The sequence below is a fragment of the Dendrobates tinctorius genome, unplaced genomic scaffold, assembly GCF_039654945.1.
Source record: "Dendrobates tinctorius isolate UK_male_01 unplaced genomic scaffold, ASM3965494v1 ptg000103l, whole genome shotgun sequence".
NCBI lineage: Eukaryota > Metazoa > Chordata > Amphibia > Anura > Dendrobatidae > Dendrobates > Dendrobates tinctorius.
The window spans coordinates 4,101,942-4,125,597 of record NW_027361771.1 but is presented as its reverse complement, the minus strand read 5'-3'; the positions used below and the strand labels follow the sequence as shown (position 1 = coordinate 4,125,597).

General features: G+C 46.9%; 1 protein-coding gene across 7 annotated transcripts in view; it reads right to left on the bottom strand.

Moving 5' to 3' along the window:
• The window catches only part of RAB37 (RAB37, member RAS oncogene family), a 243,963-nt gene extending 227,346 nt beyond the window's left edge, over positions 1 to 16,617 (bottom strand). Inside the window, exon 1 of one of the 7 annotated variants that reach the window (XM_073587974.1) lies at positions 16,069 to 16,617. In XM_073587974.1, coding sequence (XP_073444075.1) covers positions 16,069 to 16,212 — 144 coding nt within the window. In that variant the 5' untranslated portion in view covers positions 16,213 to 16,617. The remainder of the gene's footprint in view (positions 1 to 16,068) is intronic. The other 6 variants (XM_073587975.1, XM_073587969.1, XM_073587971.1 and 3 more) reach the window with 6 other exon arrangements.
• Between the last annotated feature and the right edge of the window lie 7,039 nt (positions 16,618 to 23,656).

The following is a 23,656-nucleotide window of genomic DNA, read 5'->3' as shown; positions in this document are numbered from 1 at the left end:
CTTCCCCCTGAGGGAGGCGCCTGATCGTTGTGTTTCCTGACACTCTGGCCTCGCTCCATCGTGCACACTCTGCTCCTGCAGTTCCTGTCTCGGCTGCTCCTCATAGCAGCTTCTCGGTCCTGCCTTCAGTGTTCCTGTCGTCCTACTCCAGTCCTGCCTTGTGTTCCTGCCGTCCTACTCCAGTCTCAGTCTTACTCCGGTCCATCCTGAGCCGCCCCTCTCGGTACCGGCTACCGTGGTACTCGAACCCCTGGGCCTGCTCCTAACGGTCCCTGTATAGGGGTCGGTTCCACCTGGCAGCTCGCCCGGGGTCCCTCGGTGCCACGGTCCAGAGGGTCCACTCTCGGAGCTCCCGCTCCTGACCACCCACGCTAACACCATGGTTATTTATATCCGTCTTTTTGATTGCGCGTTATTGCACTTTCTGTTCGGCGATAAGATAATAAAGCATTATTTTTTGCTTTGTTTTTTATCTTTATTTTTTAAGGGGTTTGCTAAAGGGGTTAACTAATGGGACAGTTTTATAGGGCGGGTCGTTACGGATGCGGCAATACTAAATATGTGTACTTTTATTGTTTTGGTTCTTTTTATTTCCAAAAAATGAATTTATTAGGGAATATTTTTTTTTTATTATTTACTTAGCGATTTTTTATAAATTATTTTTACACTTTTTTTTTTTTACTTTATTACAATGTCCCAGGGAGGACACAACTGTCATGTGACAGATTGCTGATGTCACATCACAGATCGCTGTGACAGATCCCTGCAGGCCCCCGAAGGTCCCCGCCGCCATTTTGGATCCGGGGACCTGCAGGGAAGGAGGCAGTGCACATTGCGCTGCTGCGGAGGTCTAAGGGAAGCACGGAGGGAGCCCCTCTCCCAAACCGGTATTCCGTGGGACCTTAGATAGCGGAGCTTCCACCTGGGAGGCAGAGGTCACCGTGGATTCCGGGGCTGAAGGGAACTTTATGTCCTCGTCCTTCGCCCAAAAGCAAGCTATTCCGCTGATGTTACTGCCCCAACCCTTGACCTTCAGGGTGGTTAATGGTGCACCTTTACCATCTCAGGTTACCCACCAGACAGCACCACTCGGGCTCTCAATCTCACCATCCAACAGTGAGATTTTGTCCTTGTTCATTTTGCCAGATGGCATTGACCAGGTGCTTCTCGGAGTTCCCTGGCTCTGATGCCATTCCCCTCATATTGATTGGGCTTCGGGGAAAATACTGGGTTGGAGCAAGAACTGTGAGGGAAGGTGCCTGAGGGGCAGTGTTCAGGTAGCCTCCACTGAAGTGCCCGCGGATCTCTCTGCGCTTCCCAAACCATACCACCAGTACACGGACGTCTTCTCTAAAAGATCTGCGGAGACGCTTCCACCGCACCGTCCTTACGATTGTCCGATAGATCTATTGCCAGGCACGGAACCTCCTAGAGGCTGCGTGTGTCCGCTATCATTCCCTGAGATGGAGGCTATGTCTCAATATATCCGGGAGAACCTGGCAAGAGGTTTTATCAGAAAGTTGGTGTCGCCAGCTGGTGCAGGGCTCTTCGTGCAGAAGAAGAGTGGAGAGTTACGTCCCTGCATTGACTACAGAGGTCTCAACGCCATAACAGTTAAAAACAAGTACCCTCTTCCGTTGATCTCTGAGTTATTTGACAGGTTGCGAGGGGCCCTGATCTTTACAAAATTAGATCTACGGGGGGAGTACAACCTGATCCGCATTCGCAAAGGAGATGAGTGGAAGACAGCCTTTAATACCAGGGATGGCCACTATGAATATCTGGTCATGCCCTTCGGCTTCTGTAATGCGCCTGCTGTCTTCCAAGATTTTGTTAACGACGTCTTCCGCGATATGCTGTCTACCTTGGTGGTGGTGTATCTGGATGACATCCTCATCTTTTCGCCAGATTTGACCACCCACTGGAGAGACGTCTGCAGGGTCTTCGACCGTCTGCGGGCGAACTCTCTCTTCGCCAAGCTGGAGAAGTGCCAGTTTGAGCAGGAGTCCTTGCCGTTCCTGGGCTACATCATCTCGGCCCAGGGGTTGGCTATGGATCCTGCCAAATTGCAAGCGGTAATTGACTGTCAGGAGCCCCATTCACTCAATGCGGTGCAGCGCTTTTTGGGGTTCGTCAACTATTACCGCCAGTTCATTCCCCACTTCTCCACACTGGTAGCTCCTATGGTTGCCCTCACTAAAAAAGGAGCTAATCCCAAGGCTTGGTCAGAACAGGTCTCCAAGGCCTTCTCGTCTCTGAAGACCCATTTTGCCGGCGCTCCCATCTTACACCATCCCGATGAGGATAAACCTTTATCCTAGAGGTGGATGCTTCTTCCGTCGGTGCAGGAGCAGTCCTTTTTCAAAAGGATGCTCAAGGTCGGAAGCATCCCTGCTTTCATCCCTGCTTTTTCTTCTCAAAGACCTTCTCACCGGCAGAGAAGAACTACTCCATTGGGGACAGGGAGCTGCTGGCAATGAAGTTGGCCTTTTCCGAGTGGAGACATCTCCTGGAGGGAGTCTGGTTTCCCTTCCAGGTGTATATGGACCATAAAAACCTGGTCTATTTACAAATGGCTCAGCGCTTGAACTCTCGTCAAGCTAGGTGGTCGCTCTTCTTCTCCCACTTCCGCTTCACCTTGCACTACCTGTCTGGAGAGAAGAACGTCTGTGCGGATGCTCTCTCTCGCTCGGTGGTTTCAGCGGAGGAAGAGGAGGCTGAGCCTCAGCTAATTCTCCCTACTGAGAGTTTCAGGACCGTGGCCCCAGTTGCTCTCGAGTCAGTGCCGCCGGGCAAGACCTTTGTCCCTCCTCAGCTATGGCAGGAGGTTCTCGCGTGGGCACACGCGTCCAGGGTGGGTGGTCACTTCGGCAATAAGCGGACCACAGAACTCCTGGCAAGGTCTTCTTGGTGGCCGCACATGTCCCGGGACACGAAGGAATACATACAGGCATGCGTCTCATGTGCGTGGAACAGGTCCTCTAGACAGAGGCCGGCTGGGTTACTGTATCCTCTGCCGGTGGCAGACAGACCTTGGGAGATGGTTGGCATGGATTTCGTGGTTGGTCCGCCCAAGTCTGGTGGCAGTACGGTCATCTGGGTGGTCACCGACCATTTTTCTAAAATGGTGCATCTGGTGCCACTCGCGCGGCTGCCTTCCGCTCGTGGTCTTGCCACAGTGTTCATAAAACATGTATTCCGTTTGCATGGCATGCCGGACAAAATTGTTAGTGACCGAGGTCCCCAATTCGCATCTCGGTTTTGGAGGGAGCTCTGCAGTCTACTCTGTATTGAGCTAAATCTGTCCTCCGCTTATCATCCCGAGACGAACAGTTTGGTTGAGAGAGCCAACCAAACTCTGGTCACATACCTGCGACATTTTGTCTTTACCAGGCAGGATGACTGGGCATCCTTACTACCATGGGCTGAAGTTGCCCTGAATAATGCAGTGGCTGATTCCACTGGTCAGACGCCATTCCTTCTTAATTACGGCCAGCATCCAAGTGTCCCTGTCTCGATGCCAGTGTCCTCCACTGATTCCAGGGTGGCAGACTGGGCAGTGGAGGCTCGCGACATTTGAAATCGCACCCAGGATGCTATTCGAGCCTCTAAAGAAAGAATGAGGGCGTCCGCCTACACACATCGGCGCCCCGCTCCAACCTTTTCCCCCGGCAACTTGGTGTGGCTCTCTCCTCGAAATATCAAGCTGCGGGCCGAGTCCACCAATTTCGCGCCATGATACATTGGTCCCTTCAAAGTCCTCAAGCAGATCAGCTCGGTGGTCTACCGCCTGGCTCTTCCACCACACTTGGCCATCTCTGACGTCTTCCATGTGTCCCTTCTCAAGCCTGTTCAAATGGCACGGTTCTCCGAGTCATCTGCGGGGACATCAGACTTGTCTTCGGATGAGTTTGAGGTCAACGCCATTGTGGGACGCAGGATTGTGCATGGCAAAAAATTTTATTTGGTGGACTGGAAGGGTCATGGTCCAGAGGCCCGGACCTGGGAGCCAGTGGAGAACATCCACGCCCCGCTCCCAGCTTTCGAGCGTAGGGAGGCTCGGGGGCCCTAGGAGGGGGTAATGTTAGGCGTTGGGTTCCTGCAACTGCACAGCAGCAATCCAGAGCCTTGCATCCAGTGGTCTCCCATTCTCCACTGACCGCTCAGGAGCCTGCACAGCAATCACGACGTCCCAGATGCTCTGCTCAGACCAGCTCTGTAGGACTGATTGTTGCTGCCACCTCTGGGTCAGCAATACCAACGCAAGCTGTCCTGCAGCAAGCCACTCCAGAGGCTAAGTCCTCCCATCGCGCTACTGGGCATGCTCACGAGACGATCTCTCATTGGAGATCGGGAGTCACGTGCTCAGATCCTTCTCCGGATCTGATTGGTCCATCTCAGAGATCTGGAAGGTCCCGGAAGCGCACGGCTATAAAAGGCCCGCATGGCTGCTCGGCCATGCGCTAGTATAGACTCTAATTGCTATCTGTGTGAATGATGATGAATGCATGTGCCTGCGAATGACTCATTAAGATCCCCTCCCTCTGATATTACGTCTGTGGATAGGGACTTAGTCATAGAGTCAGCGCCAGTCAGTGGCACGCTACAGGCCACAGTTCACATCTTACAGCACTAGCGTCCGACAGTGTGCCCCCTCTTAGGCATTGTCGTCTGGCGGCTGAGTCGGTCACCACGCTGCAGTCAGCAGCACTTGTTGGCGTCCTCAGTAGCGACGCCGCACGCACGGTAGGTCTAGACCAGTGGTCCCCAACCTTTTTTGCACCAGGGACCGGTTTCAAGCAAGACCATTCTTCCATGGCCCGGCAGGGCGGGGATGGAGGTGTGGCAGGGGCGGGGCTTTGGTCATAAGGGGGCGGGGCTATGGACACGGTTGTAGTGTAGCAGTGCATACTTATAATTAAATAACATTTATAATGTGACTCAACTCACCATAGGTTTTGAATAAGTGCTCCATCACCCCCTTCTCCCCATCATTGCCTTCACCCCATCACCCCCTTCTCCCCATCATTGCCTTCACCCCATCACTCCCTTCTCCCCATCATTGCCTTCACCCCATCACTGCCATCTCTCCATCATTGCCTTCACCCCATCACTCCCTTCTCCCCATCATTGCCTTCACCCCATCACTCCCTTCTCCTCATCATTGCCTTCACCCCATCACTCCCTTCTCTTCATCATTGCCTTCACCCCATCACTTCCTTCTCCCCATCATTGCCTTCACCCCATCACTCCCTTCTCCCCATCATTGCCTTCACCCCATCACTCCCTTCTCTCCATCATTGCCTTCACCCCATCACTGCTGTCTCCCCATCATTGCCTTCACCCCATCACTCCCTTCTCCCCATCGTTGCCTTCACCCCATCACTCCCTTCTCCCCATCGTTGCCTTCACCCCATCACTTCCTTCTCCCCATCATTGCCTTCACCCCATCACTCCCTTCTCCCCATCATTGCCTTCACCCCATCACTGCTGTCTCCCCATCATTGCCTTCACCCCATCACTCCCTTCTCCCCATCATTGCCTTCACCCCATCACTCCCTTCTCCCCATCATTGCCTTCACCCCATCACTGCTGTCTCCCCATCATTGCCTTCACCCCATCACTGCTGTCTCCCCATCATTGCCTTCACCCCATCACTCCCCTCTCCCCATCATTGCCTTCACCCCATCACTCCCTTCTCCCCATCATTGCCTTCACCCCATCACTGCCGTCTCTCCATCACTCCCCTCATGGCCTTCTCCTCATGTCCCCATCTCCTCCAGGGCCAGGCTACACAAACACAGACCAACACACACACAGACACACACACATTATACATACACACACACAGACAGACAGACATACACACAGACACCACCTCTCTCCTCTCACCTGTCCGCAGCATCGCCCGCGCTTCCTCGCTCTGACACAGCAGCGGCCGCGCTCCTCTCTGTGTCAGTCAGAGACAGGAAGCGCGGGCGGCGGGCAGGAAGCTGGACGGGTCCTTGCAGCTCCGCTCCTGCTATTCCCTCTTGCAGGCAGCGGAGCTGCTTGGATCGCTCCCTGCTGCCGCTAAGAATTGCTGCGCGCCGCCCCAGCCCCCGCTACGCCACTGACCGCCCCTGGCTCCCCTTGTGTCCGCGGACCGGCAAGGGCACTGCAGCGGCCCGGTGCTGGGCCGCGGACCGGCGGTTGGGGACCCCTGGTCTAGACGGACATTGACCCTGAGTCTTGGGCCTAGTCCTGTGACCGTATACCATGTGTGCACACCGCTGAGACCTGTGAGGTCAACAGGCTCGGCATTTATGTTTATAACTTAGGCGTCTCTGTGAGGTTAACAGAGCTCGCCAGCGCACATCGGGTGACGTATAACCCGCGTGTGCTATACCGCCATATAGCGTCTGCCATTATATAAGAGCAGTTTAACACCTCTGCATGGTGGACCCCGGGCAGCGAACGCACTTTCTGTTATTTAATATTTAGTGCGTTCCGCTGTCCCTAACATCCAACATCATGTCCGCTCTCTATCTGAAACTCCACCTCTACAAAACTGAACTTCTGCTCCCGCCAATTGACACCAATCTCTCCTTCACATCCCATATACAATCTCTTGCCCGCTCTTGCCACTTACACCTAAAGAATATCTCTAAAATCCACCCTTTTCTCACAATGGAAACAACAAAATCCCTCACTGCAGCATTGATCCACTCCCGCCTGGATTACTGCAACGCTCTAATAATTGGCCTCCCCATTACTCGACTATACCTTCTCCCGTCCATACTTAATGCAGCAGCCAGTGTCATCTATCTGGCTAATCGGTGCTCGGACACGTCCGCTCTTCGCCAATCGCCAGTCCTTACATTCGCTGCCCATTGATTATAGGATCCAATTCAAAGTAATTGTTCTCACCCACAAAGCTCTCCACAGTGCAGCACCCTCCTACATCTCCTCCTTCATTTCTGTCTATCAGCCTAACCGACCGCTGCGCTCTGCAAATGACTTTCGACTAACCTCTGCACTAATCCGTACCTCCCACTCCCGACTCCAAGACTTCTCTCATGCTGTGCCAATCCTCTCGAATGCTATACCCCAAGAAATTAGGATTATCCACAATTTGCATAGTATCAGGCGCTCCCTCAAAACACATTTGTTCAGAGCGGCCTATCACGTTCACTAATCAAAAGTCATTCTCTGTGTAAGTGTGCATGTGTAGCCCATTCACTATCTCCATCCATCCCTCACTCCCTCAAGATGGCTGGACCATCATTGTAAATACATCATTGTAAATACACACCTGTACTTTGTATCTCCCCCACCTCATTGTAGATTGTAAGCTCTCACGAGCAGGGTCGTCTTATTTTGCTTCAATTATTGTATTGTTAACTTTGTTACTTATGACTTGTGTTTTGAAACTGTTAAACTGTAAAGCGCTGCGGAATATGTTTGCACTATATAAATAAAGATTATTATTTATTTATTTTAAAATGTGAACACTCCTGGTTGGACGTCCATCTGCTGGATTGGGTGTAATGAAAGACCTGTCGGTCCCTATTATACTATTTCTAGTGTGGTGAATTTGAATTCACTTTGGTGATGTCTGCCAATAATTTTTAGAAATGTGAACACTCCTGGTTGGGGCTTCTTTATGCGTGTTGCCTGTAGCAGTAGGCCACCGACACCGTCAGGCCTCCACTTCCTTAGACTCAACTACCCATGTTACTATCCTTAACATTTTCTGACAATGTTAGTCTCATATTTGTGCCACCTGAGTGTGGCTCAGCATGAAAGCAGGTGGAGGTGTTGCATGTGGCATCAGGGCTCCCAGCAATGGGGGCCTACACCGATCCTTCACCCACCTCATCTTACTGTGACGTTCAATTGAAAGCTGTAAATGCTGTCCCAGACCCCGATACCTCATGCCTGGCTGATTGCTGCCTTGCCAAGCTAAAATCTGTACTGAGGGTGAATTGAGGCCACTTTCCTGGTGTCTGTCCCTCATTTGATGTGTTTTGTCAGCATTTGGGGCCGTTATAAGGTGTTGTGCATGTGTTTGATTTTGCCTCCCATTGAGCTGAATGGCATTCAGTTATGTTCAGCAAATATTTGATGAATTAATTGACGAATATTGCAAATTCGGCAAAAGTAAACCGAAGCAAACATTGAAATATTTGCTCATCTCTAATCTCTACGTCCGTAAAAATGCAATCGGCCAAAACATAAAATTAATTAACCCAATTGGTAAAAGCTGTAATGATAAAGATCTAAACTCCAGAATTGCAGTTTTTCAGCTGCCACAATACCACAAGAAAATGCAATAGGAGATTATCAAAAAATATTGTATCAACCCCAAAATGGTATCAATAAAAATGTCAGTTCAGGGTGGAGAAAACAGCCCTCACACAGCTCCATCAACGGAAAATTGTAAAATGGCAACATAGTCAATTTTTTCTGTGGATTTCCGATTTTTTTTTAAATCTTAGGTAAAAAAAAAACTATGAATGTTTGGTATCATTGCAATCATACCGATCTGGAGAATCATAGTGCCCAGTGACTTTTACTGTACAATGAACACTGACTTTAAAAAATCGACGCCCCCCCCAAAAAAAAGGTTAAAAGTGCTTTTTTTTCAAAATTTTGCCACAATTGGATTTTTTTTCTGCTTTCCAGTATATCACATGATAAAATGGATGGTGTCATTCAAAAGTACAACTCATCCCACATAAAATAAGCCCTCATGCATCTATGTCACTGGAATTATAGAAAAGTTATTGCTCTTCGAAAGGGGTAGGAAATAATAAAAGCGCAAAAATGAAAGATCACCTGGGAAGGGGTTAAGGATATACAAATTATATAAAAAAGTAAACAACATTTTAAAAACATCTCTATTTATTCAGTATCGAGCATGAGTGCCATGCCCAGTAATTCTTCCAGTTACATACCTTGGCATGCATTGAATTTATTAGTGGTTGTTGGAGGAATGTTCTGCCATGTTGCACTTGGCATAAACATGTTACCATGGCCTGCAGTGTCTCTACATTTTCCACCCATTGAGCACATCTGGGACATCATTGGTGGGCAATTGCAAAGAAAGCTGCCAGCAGCAGATCTTGATGATTTTTGTGCCCAAGTACATTCAGTGTGGCAGAACATTCATCAGACGACCATTAATAACATCATTGATAGCTGCCAAGACATGTAATTGTATTTATATGAGTAGTGCTCATACTATAATTTGACATGTTTTGAAAATTTAGTTTCATTTTTCATTATTTGCCTATCAGTAACATGTCTATTCATCATGAACTTCCTTTTGCTTTAGGAGAGACAGTGGAACATTATAGTATGGGACAGTTGTTCAACTTCAATAGACTTTGTTCACGGCTAATTAGCAGACACAGATGGCTAACTTTTGGGGTATTTTCAATATAATTGAGGACAGACTATTCTCTGAGGTCATTGAGGTCATATTGTGACGGGAGAGTGATATTTGGTTGGACGAGAGTAATTGTAAGATTGTAAATTGCTGTGCTGAATTGCAGGCTAGTCCATACGTTACACTCATATAATCGATCCAGTTTCTAGGGTGTAAGCAGGTAACAGGCATCTGGTTTAGACAGACACGCCAGTAGATGTACTGTAGGTACAGATTGTTTGGGTGCCACGCTGTACAGCACCAGCGACTATTTCAGCTTGAGAGTTTAAGATGTGTGTCGGCTCACCAGAGTGATATAATTGAGTATACCTATATCCACACCAGTATAGGACGGTACCTGTTGTAAATAGATTTACCTCTCTACAGTAATGTTGGTATTCGGTCACAAGATGTCGCTGTTGACTAAGAATTGTTGAAAGACTGTGAGCTGCTTGTAAAAATGTCATTGCAAAAATGTCACAGGTGGGACTACAATGTGACTGATGTGAAATCTAGGAGAAGGAAGTGTGGCCATCTTAAGGGAAGTCTGCAGCTAATGAGAACAGGGAGAGGATGTGCTGGAGAGGAATCCGACAACATCCTCTCGTGGAAACACCTCACCGAGATCAGAGCAATGGCAGATTGGAGCTGATCTTGTCTGTGATCAGAACCTGTTTAGATGTGTTCAGATGTACACCAATTGTTTGTCTGGAGCAGGCTCGGGTTGGTAAGAACACTAAGACCTACTGTGCCGCCGCAGTAGGTAACTGTGCACGCACCACATCACATCCTGGCGCCAAATGACTTAAGTGTCATGATCCAGTCCAGAGTTTGTTTTCAGCTGTCTTCTCTCTGGACTAGTCATGCGGGGGTTAATCCCTCTGCGTCGTTTTGGAGCTGGCTGGGCTATTTCAGTCCTCTACAGCCTGGGGGCCAGTGTCAGCTATAATCCAAGCTTCCAGGCTAGAGCCGCTGACCCGTATACTCTAGTGATCCTTCTGCCTCTGATTTCCTGTACTTGTGTATGACTCGGCTTGATCTCTGGACTCTGCCTCATGTTTTCCGTCTCTGATACCACGCTCCCAGACTTGCTTTGACTCTGGCTTGTACCCTGACTATGTCTTACTTTTCACATTTTGAATATCTTGTTCTCGGTAGGCTCTGACTTCTGTCTTCTCTCTGACTATGTGCATTGCTGTGACCTCAGGTACTTCGTTTTTCCTGTTTGCTGACTACGGTTTGTCTGACCACTCTTTCATTACCTGTGACACCTTTGATGCTGCTCTGTGTTACTACGCTGTTTGCAACCTCTCTTCCTTCACCAGCACCCCCTGGTGGAGGTTGCGCTGTACTGCACTGCGGCATTACATGGCATTAAGGTTGAGATAGAACTTGTAGTTAGATAGTTAGACATATTGACTGTTCAGGCCAAGTTTATTGGCAAAATCAGAGTTCAGAACTTTCAGATTTGTTGCCATGTTTCCTGTTTGTTCCGTAACTAAGAATCCTAATCCACACCTAGGTGCTGATATGGCTCATAAAGCTTCATCCAGGGGTGATGGACAACTGGCTGAAGAACCATTTAATGGAAATCTGTCACCCTTTTTTTCGGCATGCAGCTGCTGGCATAGACATCGGGGGCTTATCTACAGCATTCTGTAATGCTGTAGATAAGCCCCCTATGTAACCTGAAAGATAAGAAAAACATGTTATATTTTACTCACCGGGGAGGGCGGTCCGGTCCGGTGGGCTTTGCGGTCCGGTCTGACGCCTCCCTTCTTCAAGCGATGACGTCCTCTTCTCCCGTCCTGTAATGGCTCTGGCGCATGCGCACTGCTCTGCCCTGATGAGGGCAGAGCAGAGTCCTGCAGTGCGCAGGCGTCGGGAGAGGTCCGGCGCCTGCGCACTGCAGAATTCTGCTCTGCCCTGAACAGGTCAGAGCAGTGCGCTTGCGCCGCAGCCATTACAGGACGGGAGAAGAGGACGTCATCGCATGAAGAAGGGAGGCATTGGACCGGACCGCAATGCCCACCGGACCGGACCGCCCACCCCGGTGAGTATAATATAACATGCTTTTCTTATCTTTCAGGTTACATCGGAGGCTTATCTACAGCATTACAGAATGCTGTAGATAAGCCCCCGATGTCTATGCTGGCAGCTGCAAGCTGATAAAAAGGGTGACAGATTCCCTTTAAAGCATCATTGGCCAATGAGGCAGAGGCAAATCAGCCTCTGTTGATTAATTACCTATGTGCACGATCCAGCACCCAATTTCCTGTCCGCGGTGGAGGAAGTGATGTATCCGTCATCCGACACAGTCACGTGCGCAAAGCGTCACTGGGTATTGTCACGTAACCAAGTCATGTGTACCGGAAGACACTGCATTTCATATGCCAAAATAACTTGTACGCACACAACGGTCTTCCCCAAAAAGTTAAGGAGTTGTGTCAAAAGGATAGAATGGCGGGGCTGGATGTGTCTAGCAAAAAAAGATGAACGACATTATAAAACCACATCTGTCATAACAGATTAATGACATCAGCCTCCATGCTGCACAGTATAATGCCGCGGGTAGGCTGCATTATGCTGTGTGTGGGGGAGGCTGCATTATACTTTGTGCGGGGAGGCTGCATTATACTCTGAGCGGGGGGACTGCATTATACTGTGTGTGGGGGAGGCTGCTTTATACTGTGAGCGGGGGAGGCTGCACTATACTGTGTGCGGGGCTGCATTATACTCTGGGGGCTGCATTATACTGTGTGTGGGGCTGCATTATACTTTGGTGGGGTTGCATTATACTGTGTGTATCACTGCATTATACTCTGAGAGGGCTTCATTATGCTCTATGAGGGGGGCTGCATTATACTCTGAGGGGGACTGCATTATATGCTATCAAGGACCATGGGGATTGCATTATACTATATGTACTATATGAGACCTGCATTATACTGTATCGACTCGAGGACTACCCGAACCAATCACTCTTCCTCAGCTGTTGTAAAGAAACTCGAGAACAAGCATCGAACGACTTCAATATTGTCGATCACACTTGTTTAACGGCCTGAACTGAGCGCATGTAAATAAAACAGAAATATTTCTGTATGATGGTGCAATATGGGGCCCCACTTTAAACTTTTGCCCAGGGCCCCACTTTATCTAAAACCAAGACTGTTCATGGGAGCCAGAGGGCAACGTCCATTGCCTCAGGCTTACAAGAGCTTTTCATCTGAGACATCCAGAGAAGCCAACACCTAAGATTTCCAGAGGCCATCCTGGAAGGAGGGGAGTACTGTCAGGATTTGAACCTAGCAGGTCCTGTGCACCAGATGCCAGATCTTCCCTCTGAGCTATTCAGCTCGCTGGATAGTTCTGTGCTAACCCAAATACGTGTACCTATGTTGTTGCTGATGTCTCCACCCTGAGCTTCCTGTTGGTTAACACCCTGAGTTCCTGATGGTCTCATGCTGATTGCACACCCTATTTAATAATGGCCTTGCTCATCCTGATTGCACACCCAATTTAATTGTGGCCTTGGCTATCCCAGACTATGCTACCTGCCAGTGCTGCCCCTAGTGGTTGCAAAATCACTACTCCAAACCAGGTCAGTCCATGACACTAGCCTTGGCCAGGCGCTAACTAAAAAAAACAGACCCTGGCTACTCATGCACATCTGTGCTAGCCCCAGCTTGGTCAAACAAAACAGCTATTGTCCATAGAAACCACTGATACTTGCGGTTCTCTGCACACAGCCTGTGCAGAATCTTCTCAGAGAATGATTCTGACTTATCTCTCTTTTCAGCTTCAAGACAAATTCAGTCTGGTTAGCTCCCCTGAGCTGGCTTACTCACATGAACACCTAGCCTGTTTATATGCAGGGCCAGGAAGAGCTAGGATTTAACCCTAGCCTACATAGCATTGCTACAGCACATACAGTATATAACTGGATGGGGCACATATATTTCAGGATAGAGCACATATATATACATACCACCAGGATGGGGAACATATATATACAAGAAAGGGAGACATGTATACAAGGATGGGGGACATGTATACAAGGATGGGGGACATGTATGCAAGGATGGGGGACATGTATACAAGGATGGGGGACATGTATACAAGGATGGGGGACATGTATACAAGGATGGGGGACATTTATACCAGGATAGGGGACATGTATATGAGTTTGGGGTACATGTGTACCAGGACAGGGGACATGTATACCAGGATTACCAGGATGGGGACATATATACTTGGATGGGGCACATTATACCTGGATGGGGCACATTATACCATTATAAGTTAGGAATCTCCCACCTTCCCTTTAATTTTATTTTTTGATATTCGGTTACAAGAGTCAGTAAAGGGGACTAAGGGGTTAGAGAAATCTCGTAATGTTATTAATAATGTATTGTATTGTGGGTTGTTTTAGTAAGCATATTATGTTGCAGCAGTGTGGCAAAAGGCGGGAAGGGTCCTCAAAGGTGTTGAATGTGGCTAGTGGCGGATTGATCGGGGGGAATTCACAAGGATCTGAATCCCCCAAGTAGAGTCTATTAAGTGGCGGCAGGTAGTAGAACTTCTGTGTTAAAGGGAACCTGTCACCAGTTTTGTTACATAGCAGCTGAAAATATCACCTTATTCAATATCTGCTATGCATTCCCTAAATCCTTATTTAGCCCCCTGACTCCCCTTGTATACTCCCAAAAACCTTTTTAATTTCTCCCGCACTGTATGGTAATCTTCTCAGTCTGGTCCAATGGGCGTGGTTTCGGGCCTCTACGTCACTCCCATCAGCTGTTGCTCTCCGTCCTACTTCATGGATGATGCCTCTTGCGCCGTGCGACATCTCGTGCCTGCTCAGAAATATTGCGTTTCGCACCTGCGCAGTATGCTTTGCTCAACTGCAGGCAAAGCCAAAAAACAGAAGTGTCATGCGCCGACACATAGTTCGGCTCATGTACTCGAACTTTGCCAGAGCATGTGCACTTCTGTTTTTCAGCTGTGCCCGCGGTTGGGAAAAGCATACTGCGCAGGCGCAAAACGCAATATTTCTGAGCAGGCGCGAGATGTCACATGGCAATGTGGATCGTTATCCATGTCAGGAGGATGGTGAGCAGAAGTCACGGGGAGGGATGCAGAGGCCCAAAACCACACCCATCGGATTGGACTGAGAAGATTACCATATAGCCTGGGAGAAATTAAAAAAGGTTTTCGGGAGTATACAATGGTAGTCAGGGAGTTCTATAAGGAATGCATAGCGGATACTGAATAAGGTGATATTATTATTAGCTGCTATTTCACAAACCTGGTGACAGGTTCCCTTTAAGGGGGTGGAAGGGCTCTTTGGTGGTGGAATAGGTTAATAATGGCTGGTTAACAGCTGACTCTGAACTGATGTTAAATCCAAGTTTAATCTGTTATACTTGTTGTTTGTTATAATAAAAGCTGCAGTGGCCTTTAAAACCCATCCTGGTCCGTAGTTTATTTATTTAAGGGAAGTGGGATGGAGGGGGGTGGAAGTATATTTAAAGGGGGATCACGCATGTCTCGCCAATACCCTTTTTCAAGTAAATAACTCAATGAGTGTCCCTTTTTTGTTTTTTATTCCTACTACTTGCCTATGTATATATACAGCTTTATTCAGTCTCCTGTTACGTTACATGAGTTGACCCACTTGCCAATTTCTTATTAGGCAATTCTGAATCGATAAGTTTCTGTTCAGGGTCGTCATCTCATGACTAAGGTGGACAGCGGTTATAATGAGTGTTTCTCGTTGATGATAAGTTTGTTGCAGATGTCATGACTGGCGGGACTAGGGTAATTTTACAGAGAATAAGAAGAGTAAAGGTTGGCCAAGGTTAATGAGGGCAGGTATGTGGAAGGCTGGTTTACAACCTGTGAAGCAAGCCAAGAAAATCCCAACTCATCCATTCTTGTAAATAGCTTATTGTGATTAATGGTTTGGCAGAAGATCAGGGACCATGACTTGCATACCCCAGAGTTTGCGGCAGTTTGCACTTAGGTTACAGAGTGAGGAGGCACTGCGGACAGCCATGACCCTCTTCATTGGGTGTGGTGTCACGATCAGTCAGCATCCTTTATTGATTGCACTCACATGTTCTGGGTAAAGAGTGGAGAACCAATTATACCATGAACATAATGCGTTGTGCCGGGGATGCATGCACCTTACTAATGGGATTACTCATTAACATAGAACAAGACGTCTCCAGGGACTTCAAACACAATTTTCCCTAAGGTCCATCGGCAAATTATAGTGTCTATATTATCTGCTATTTTAGACAGGGCACCTTCAAGTTCAGGTACAGTTTAACCCTTAGTGGACCTATCAATTATCCTGTATATAAGAGTAAACAGTCCTTATGGGTCCGTATGATGGCAACCCTTAGTAGGGGCAGGAATTCTTGAATATGGGTGCGCTCACTTTTACACGATCCATATTTATTGGCAGTGCTTCAGGTTACTTCCCCCATTATCCCACCCCGACTGCTTTGTCTTACAGTGATTGGGGTGTGTGCAAATGTCTTTTAGTGTATTTTATTTATGCTATTGAAATAATCATTAGCTAGAGTGCCACCAGTACCCAGTATATACGTACTCCTATATGTATGTGCTCATATAATTCATATACACACCTTATGCTGGAGGTCCTCGTCATAGCTGGAGAGCGGCATTATATCAGCATGGTCCTCCATTGTTTCTTCTCCCCTTCTTGTAATTACCCGAGGAAGTGGTTCTGCTCCGTCAAGGCTGTTTCTTTCCACAGACAGGTCACACATCCGTCTATATACTACACTTCCATCTGTAAAGTGAGCCGCTCTGCCTCTCTGGTAGACGTAGGTGTTGGATATGCTTGAAGGAGGGGGCTTCTATTCCCATCTGACTGTTACATAATAAACTGCAAGAAATCATACTCCTATCATGCCCGGGAGATTTTCATTATTATCTGTATTGTATCACATTTTTTTCGGCTGGCTATTATATAATCTTATATATTTTGGGCATTATTATCATTACGAAATATAATAACGTTCCTTGCTGGCACATCCAAGCTCATCATAGTCTTCCTTCTTTGCATCCTAGGAATACATGCTGCCTGGCATCGTACCACCATTTAACTCTTGACATACTGCATGTCCAAACAGCCAAAAACACACTGTATAAAAATGCTTTCTATCGTTTTTTCTTTTGTAGAACCTTTTTCAGGATTCAAATTTTAAGGAAAAGGCTTCCAATATTAGCAGGTTCATATTCATACATCGTCACTTACTACACAATTTAATCCAAGGACTGAATGCATTTCTCCTGTGGTCAGAGAGGAGGTCGCAGGAGGAGGCGCAGTCGGCTAAGGGGAAATGAGGACATGCTGTCACTGAGTGCGCATCTATTGCATTCTAGATGGTGATTTCATCTGATCCAAGCAGAGGCATAATAAGTAACCATGGAGCCGCACAGGAAAACTTGGAAAGGAGCCTCACTTCACCATGACCACCAGGCGGTTCAGAGAAAAAAAAGGCAACATTTTTTTTCTGCCACATATCTAATGCTTAAGGATAATACACACAGACAGTAATATCACAGTACAGTAATAATACACACAGTGATGTTACAGTACAGGGTTAATAAACAGTGATGTCACAGTACAGGGATAATATGTAAGGAGGTGGCGGGGACCCTCACGTGCCTCCTCTCTACTGGACGCTGGTCGCACGTTCACATGTGGCACCTTGTTTTGGCTCCAAGTTTTTAATTTTTTTTAAGGGTTAATAAGAAAAAATGGACCTCAGTTTGTCGTAAAAATTTCTCTGGAGTGCGCCAATAGCCTACATGTCATCGGGAAATACTTTTCAGGCACATGTTAAAGCTCAGAAGGGAAGAAGCGCCATAGTATAGTGTATATTTTACTGTTATGGTTTGCGGGTGCCATGACCCATTGGGAGAGCCCCTGAGGTGCCAGAACAGCAGAGCCCTCCATAAGTGATCACATTTTACAAACTCCACCTCTCTATGAATCCATATAGGGGTGCAGTGATCATATTGACGCCATGGGTGTATCACAGAATTTTATGCCATTGAGCAGTGAAGAAAAATTAATTGCATTTTTATACCAACATTTTGTTTTAGCCCAAGATTTTACATTTTCACCAAGGGAAATGAGTAAAAATGGCACCAAAATGTGTCTCACAATTTCTGCTGAATGTAGTAATTCAGCATATGTGGCTATACACTATACAGGGTGGGCCATTTATATGTATACACCTAAATAAAATGGTAATGGTTGGTGATATCAACTTCCTGTTTGTGGCACATTAGTGTATGGGAGAAGGAAACTTTTCAAGATAATTGGTGACTATGGCGGCCATTTTGAAGTCGGCTATTTTGGATCCAACTTTATTTTTTAAAATGGGAAGAGGATCATGTGACACATAAAACTTATTGAGAATTTCACAAGAAAAACAATGGTGTACTTAGTTTTAGCGTACCGTTATTCTTTCACGAGTGATTTACAAGTTTATGACCACTTATAAAATGTGTTCAAAGTGCTGCCCATTGTGTTGGATTGTCAATGCAACCCTCTTCTCCCACTCTTGACACACTGATAGCAACGCCGCAGAAGAAATGCTTGTCTAAGGGGGTCAGATTCCTTGTAGGAATGCTCGGACCTGACACCCATAACGTGGTGGTACACCATGTTCCTGGAAAAACTCAGGGAACGTGCCATCTTCAGTGCATAAAGAGGGCAACACATCATCATGTAGCATGTTCAGATATCCAGTGGCATTGAGGTTTCCATTGATGAAGAATGGCCCCACTATCTTTGTACCCCATATACCACACCATACCATCAATTATGGGTGTCAGGTGACGTGCGTGCTGACGTCAGCTGCCGGCCTGTGATTGGCTGGCAGCTGTTAACTGTTACTGTGCAGGAGGATGCCCGGTCAGTTACTGAAGTGGCAAGATCCTGCCGCTCCGGCCATGGAGCAGAAAAGAGGGGGCCCGCTCTCTTGGATGAGACGGGGACCCTGCATACCAGTATGGGGTTGAAGGCGATCATTCCTGCCAGGATGAGGAGGCATGCATACCAGGATAAGGATGAGGGGCCATTTTAATCAGGATGGGGATGAGGGGACCTTATTTACCAGTATAGGTGATATTAAGTACAGAATTAAAATAGGAGAGAGGAGGGGTCTGTGTGTAAGGGAAAAGAGAATTTTTTTCATTTAAGTTCCCTGAGATCTCTGATCAACACTGTGTAATTTTGCTTTTTATTCCTTGTAGTCATCTTTTGAGAGATCCACACTTATTTTACCATTGGTAAACAGTTACTAGAAGGAGAAAGAAAAAAAGAGAAAAAAAAATTATGAAAAATTAATAACTCTTAGCTTTTTAATATTTAATTTTAATCTCTCAGTTTTTTTGTTGCTGCAACAGCAGAAATGTTTTTAAATATTTTTATAAAAAAAGCCTTAAAAATGGTATTTTTTTTTATAATTCTTAATGTTCATTTGCCTTTTATTTGTATTGTTTTTTTATTGTGTCTTATATGTAATAAATACACTTCTACCCATTTAATACCCCATTATCCTGAATTGAAACATTCTCTTTTCTCAGCCAGCTATTGTATGCAGTTATCAGCCCATTTGATTTAAAGCTTGATTAGCTCTCTTTAAATACCCCTTGTTTGTTACACTGGTCACCACCTGATGAAGGTGGAAAAGCTTTGTGAGGACATAATGACCAAGTAAAGAAGTTTCTTTTCCATCTAAAATAAGTGTCTGTCTTGGTCTGAGCGCCCTATTCAGCCGTATTTCTCTTTCCTTGCATTAAGTACAGAATTGACCACATTTTTTGCTTCAGTTTTTTTTCTTAATTTCCTCCTCTAAAACCTAGGTGTGTCTTATGATCCGGTGCATCTTATAGTCAGAAAAATACAGTATACAAGTGCTTCTCACTAAATTAGAATATCATCAAAAAGTTAATTTATTTCAGTTCTTTAATGCAAAAAGTGAAACTTATATATTATATAGAGTTATTACAGAGTGATCTATTTCAAGTGTTTATTTCTGCTAATGTGGATGATTATGGCTTACAGCCAATGAAAACCCAAAAGTTTAGAACAACTGACAAGTGTCTGGAATAGCCGCGAGTATAATCGCGATCCACCCACGACTATTAACCCGTTAAATGCCGCTGTCAAACTCCAACGCACGCTTCAAGCCATCGGGCCAGAAATTCGCCCATCGGTGACCCCTGTCACATGATTGTGGGTCACCGATAGGTTGGCATGACAACCAGAGGTCTCCTGAAGACTTCTATAGTTGTCACTGCTGGATTGCTATGAGCGCCGCCCAGTGGTCGGCGCTCATAGCAAGTAAGCAAATCTGCTACATACAGGCGATTTGATCATCACCTGTATGTAGCAGAGCCGATTGGGTTATGGCAGTTCTAGTCTCCCATGGGGACGACAGAAGTGTATGGGTCGGCCAGGACTGTACTCATGGCCGAGGACTCCGGGGCAGTGGTGTCCTGGCCTCTCCTCACATAGACATGACAGCTTCCTGTCAGCATACCAGCTGCTCCATTATTCTCAGGGCTTTCTGTAATGCGCTGTACGCTCTCCTCTGACGATGTGGAACAAACAGAGTCACAGTCCCGTTCAACTTTAACAATGACAGCTTTACTCATTTTTGTACACAGCACATCCATTTTCTTTACAGCGGTTACCTCAGATTCCACACTGCACAATTGTCACTTTCCCTGTGCTCTCACGGTCTTCCTTCAGCATATCTCCAAGACGTCCCATCCCGTTCAGTATCACAGCATCCTCTCTGTCCAGCTTCACCAATTTTGGGAGTTCCCCTGTCTGTTTCACCTAACTGGGGTACTACACTTTCCCTACAACTATAACAGTAGTTATACATAGCATTAACATAAATATACATTACATTTTTATCCCTTAAGGTAATATACAGAATAGTGTAGCAGTGCCTATGTAACACACACATAATGGTAATACACATGAACGTGTACCAGTACCAGTAAGATACGAGAAAGAGATAAAAGATAGACCAATAGCATTTTCCATTCCCTTACATTCCTCCTTCCTTTAATGGTCATCCCTGACCAATTCCATACCTACTTTATTCTTTACAGTCAATACTCCACACAGGGAGGCATTTTAAAAATAATTCAACTTAGCTCAACGTGAGCATTGTTCTTATTAAAATCTTACACTTTTCTTATCAGAGGTTCCTGGTTCACAGTCCTCAAGGTCACCTACAGTCCAATAATACTATCCATGGTAAGGAAAGTCTCTTTCCATGATAACGTTCATTGAACTCCATTCCCGTCCATCCACAGGACGTAAACATATATACAAAAGGGTTCCATGTATAAGGTCCACAGTATTTGGGGTTGTGCTCCCCCTTTCTTTGAGGGAGGCATTGCCCTTTGTGTCATGTGCGCTGCCTGTCCTGAAACAGTCTGTTGCTGCAGCCGCACATAATCTGGACTACAGTCCTAGGGCGTGGTTCTGCTTTCCAGGGGCAACAATAAAAAACAAAAAACATCAACATTCACTTTAGGTTGTCCGGCCATACTGCAACCGGCTATGGGGCGCATTGGGGCTTCTCCACTCATAGGGACGCGGAACAGTCCCTATTTCACTTGGTGCAATGAGCACATTAATGAGGACGTGGAACAGTCCCATTCAGAAGTAGCAATTCATGGCACTTGTCCCGTGCCGGTTCATTATGTCTTGGGCGCCGTGCCCGGTACAACGACTCTGCAGCCGCAGATGTCATCATTTGCCCAGGGAATCCAGATGTAGGGCCTGGCTGGGCAGTATCCTGGGCACTAGGATCTGGATGAGCCCACTCCGGGCCCGCATACAGCCCCAAGTCCTCCTTATTATGCAGTTTGACAGCCACAGCGTATTAGCCGCGAGGGCCATCTTCCCTGAAGAAGGTAACTCAGTCTCCCTCACGCAGGAGCCGGCCAAATTTGACTGAGGCCGCATTGAGGTAGACCTTGGCATTGGTCCCCTTTTCACGGATAAAACCGTAGCCATTTCCCACATTGGTGTAAACTAGCTGCCCACTGCTGCGCCGGTTTGCCATAGCGTCTTCCCCTCGTTAGTGCAACTCTGCCCAGACCTCACTCTTCCGCTGCTTTTTGCACCTGACAACACTCTCGATCCAGGCGGCCTGACTAGGTTAAGGAAAAGGGCCCTCTACCATCTGGTAGAAATGGGAGGCACCCAGGGACATCCCAGTGGCTGAGGGAGGCTGGGCCTTGGAGACACGGAGTTGGGGCAAGGACTTTTCCTCCAAGATAAGGGGCCGAACAACAGCTCCTGCAACTGATGTCCGTGGCAGAGACCATTCATCCAAGGTCAGAGGCTGGGGTGCACTCACCGCTCTGGTCACATTAGCCACACCCGATCCATTTCTGGGTTGGGTCAACTCCATCTACTCCACCCATTTTGCAGCATTTGAAAGTGGAGGGTGTGGTCCTCGTTCCTTTAGCCACACCCACTATGGGTAGTTTTGCGATGACGGGCAGGCAGACTTTCGCGCTCTTTTTAGGACATGCCCACGAAGGGTGGAGTCACAGTTGTCGTTTTCTCTCATGACACCACTCACCACCAACTTTGTCACTGAGGCGTTTTCAGTCCCAAATAAAGGTTTAGGCATATCCAATAAAGTGGTCACTTTCTGAATTTCAGTCTCTACTCTCTTTGCGGCATCGCCACATAACAGTATGGCAATCTACATCAAATCCTCCAATGCTTCCATAGCATCTGAGACACTTGTCACTTCTCTCTCATCTTTTCCTGTCACATCAGTTTCATTTTTCTTGTCACATCAGTGTCTTCTTTTCCTGTCACATCAGTGTCATCTTTTCCTGTCACGCTGACTTCTTATTCTACAACACACCCACGCTGCACGACTTTGGCATCTTACCGACTACGCCAAGTGTAAGTCCTAGCCGAGGACTCCGGGGCAACGGTGTCCTGGCCTCCCCTCACATAGACATGACAGCTTTCTGTCAGCATACCTGCATCTCCATTCTTCTCAGGGCTTTCTGTAATGCGCTGTACGTTCTCAGAAGATGTGGAACAAGCAGAGTCATATTCCTGTTCAACTTTAACAAGAACAGCTTTACTCAGTTTTGTACACAGCACATCCATTTTCTTTACAGCGGTTACCTCAGATTTCACAGTGCACAATTCTGTCACTTTCCCTGTGCTCTCACTGTCTTCCTTCAGCATATCTCTGGGACGTCCCATCCCGTTCAGCATCACAGCATCCTCTCTATCCAGCTTCACCATTTTTGGGAGTTCCCGTCTGTTTCGCCACAGAAAAAAAGGCATCGTCCCATGTAGCAAGCTGCCTCATAATGAGTGATCTGTGCTGCCATACTGCCAACTGTCTCACTACCATCTGTAGTGTAGTCATCTGCACTGCTTTGTTCCACGCTGCTGTGATCTGCGCGGTTGTGATCTGCGCTGCCGTGTGCTGCAGTGTTGTTGTCTGTGGTCCTAAGGCCCTGGACGGCTGGCCCCTTTCTTTAACGTTACAGAGCTGACTGCCCTGTCAGGGCCCTCCCGCCCAACTGATTCAAATCTCCGATGTTTCTCAGCTTAACAGCCGTTAGCTCCTCCTACTTTAACTATTTACAGGCTGAGTATGCACTCCACCCCATCTAATGGCCTAACTGGAGTACTACGCTTTCCCTACAACTATAGCAGTAGTTATACATAGCATTAACATAAATATACATTACACTTTTATCCCTTAAGGTAATACACAGAATAGTGTAGCAGTACCTATGTGACACACATAATGATAATACACACGAACGTGTAGCAGTACCAGTAAAATACGAGAAAGAGATAAAAGATAGACCAATAACATTTTCCATTCCCTTACAGAAGCATGCTAAAATTTTAAAAAATCGGTGACCCACAATCACATGATGGTGGTCACCGATGGATTTCCGGCCCTGTGACCGGAAGCGCAAGTTAGAGTTAGACAGCGGCATTTAACTGGTTAATAGTCACTGGTGGATCGCGATTCTACTCGTGGCTATTCTGGACACTTGTTAGCTGTTCAAAACTTTTGGGTTTTCATTGAATGAAACAATAAAAAAAGATCAAACATACACATATTTGGTATCGCTGTGTTCAGAATCGCCCAATCTATCAATAAGAAAAAG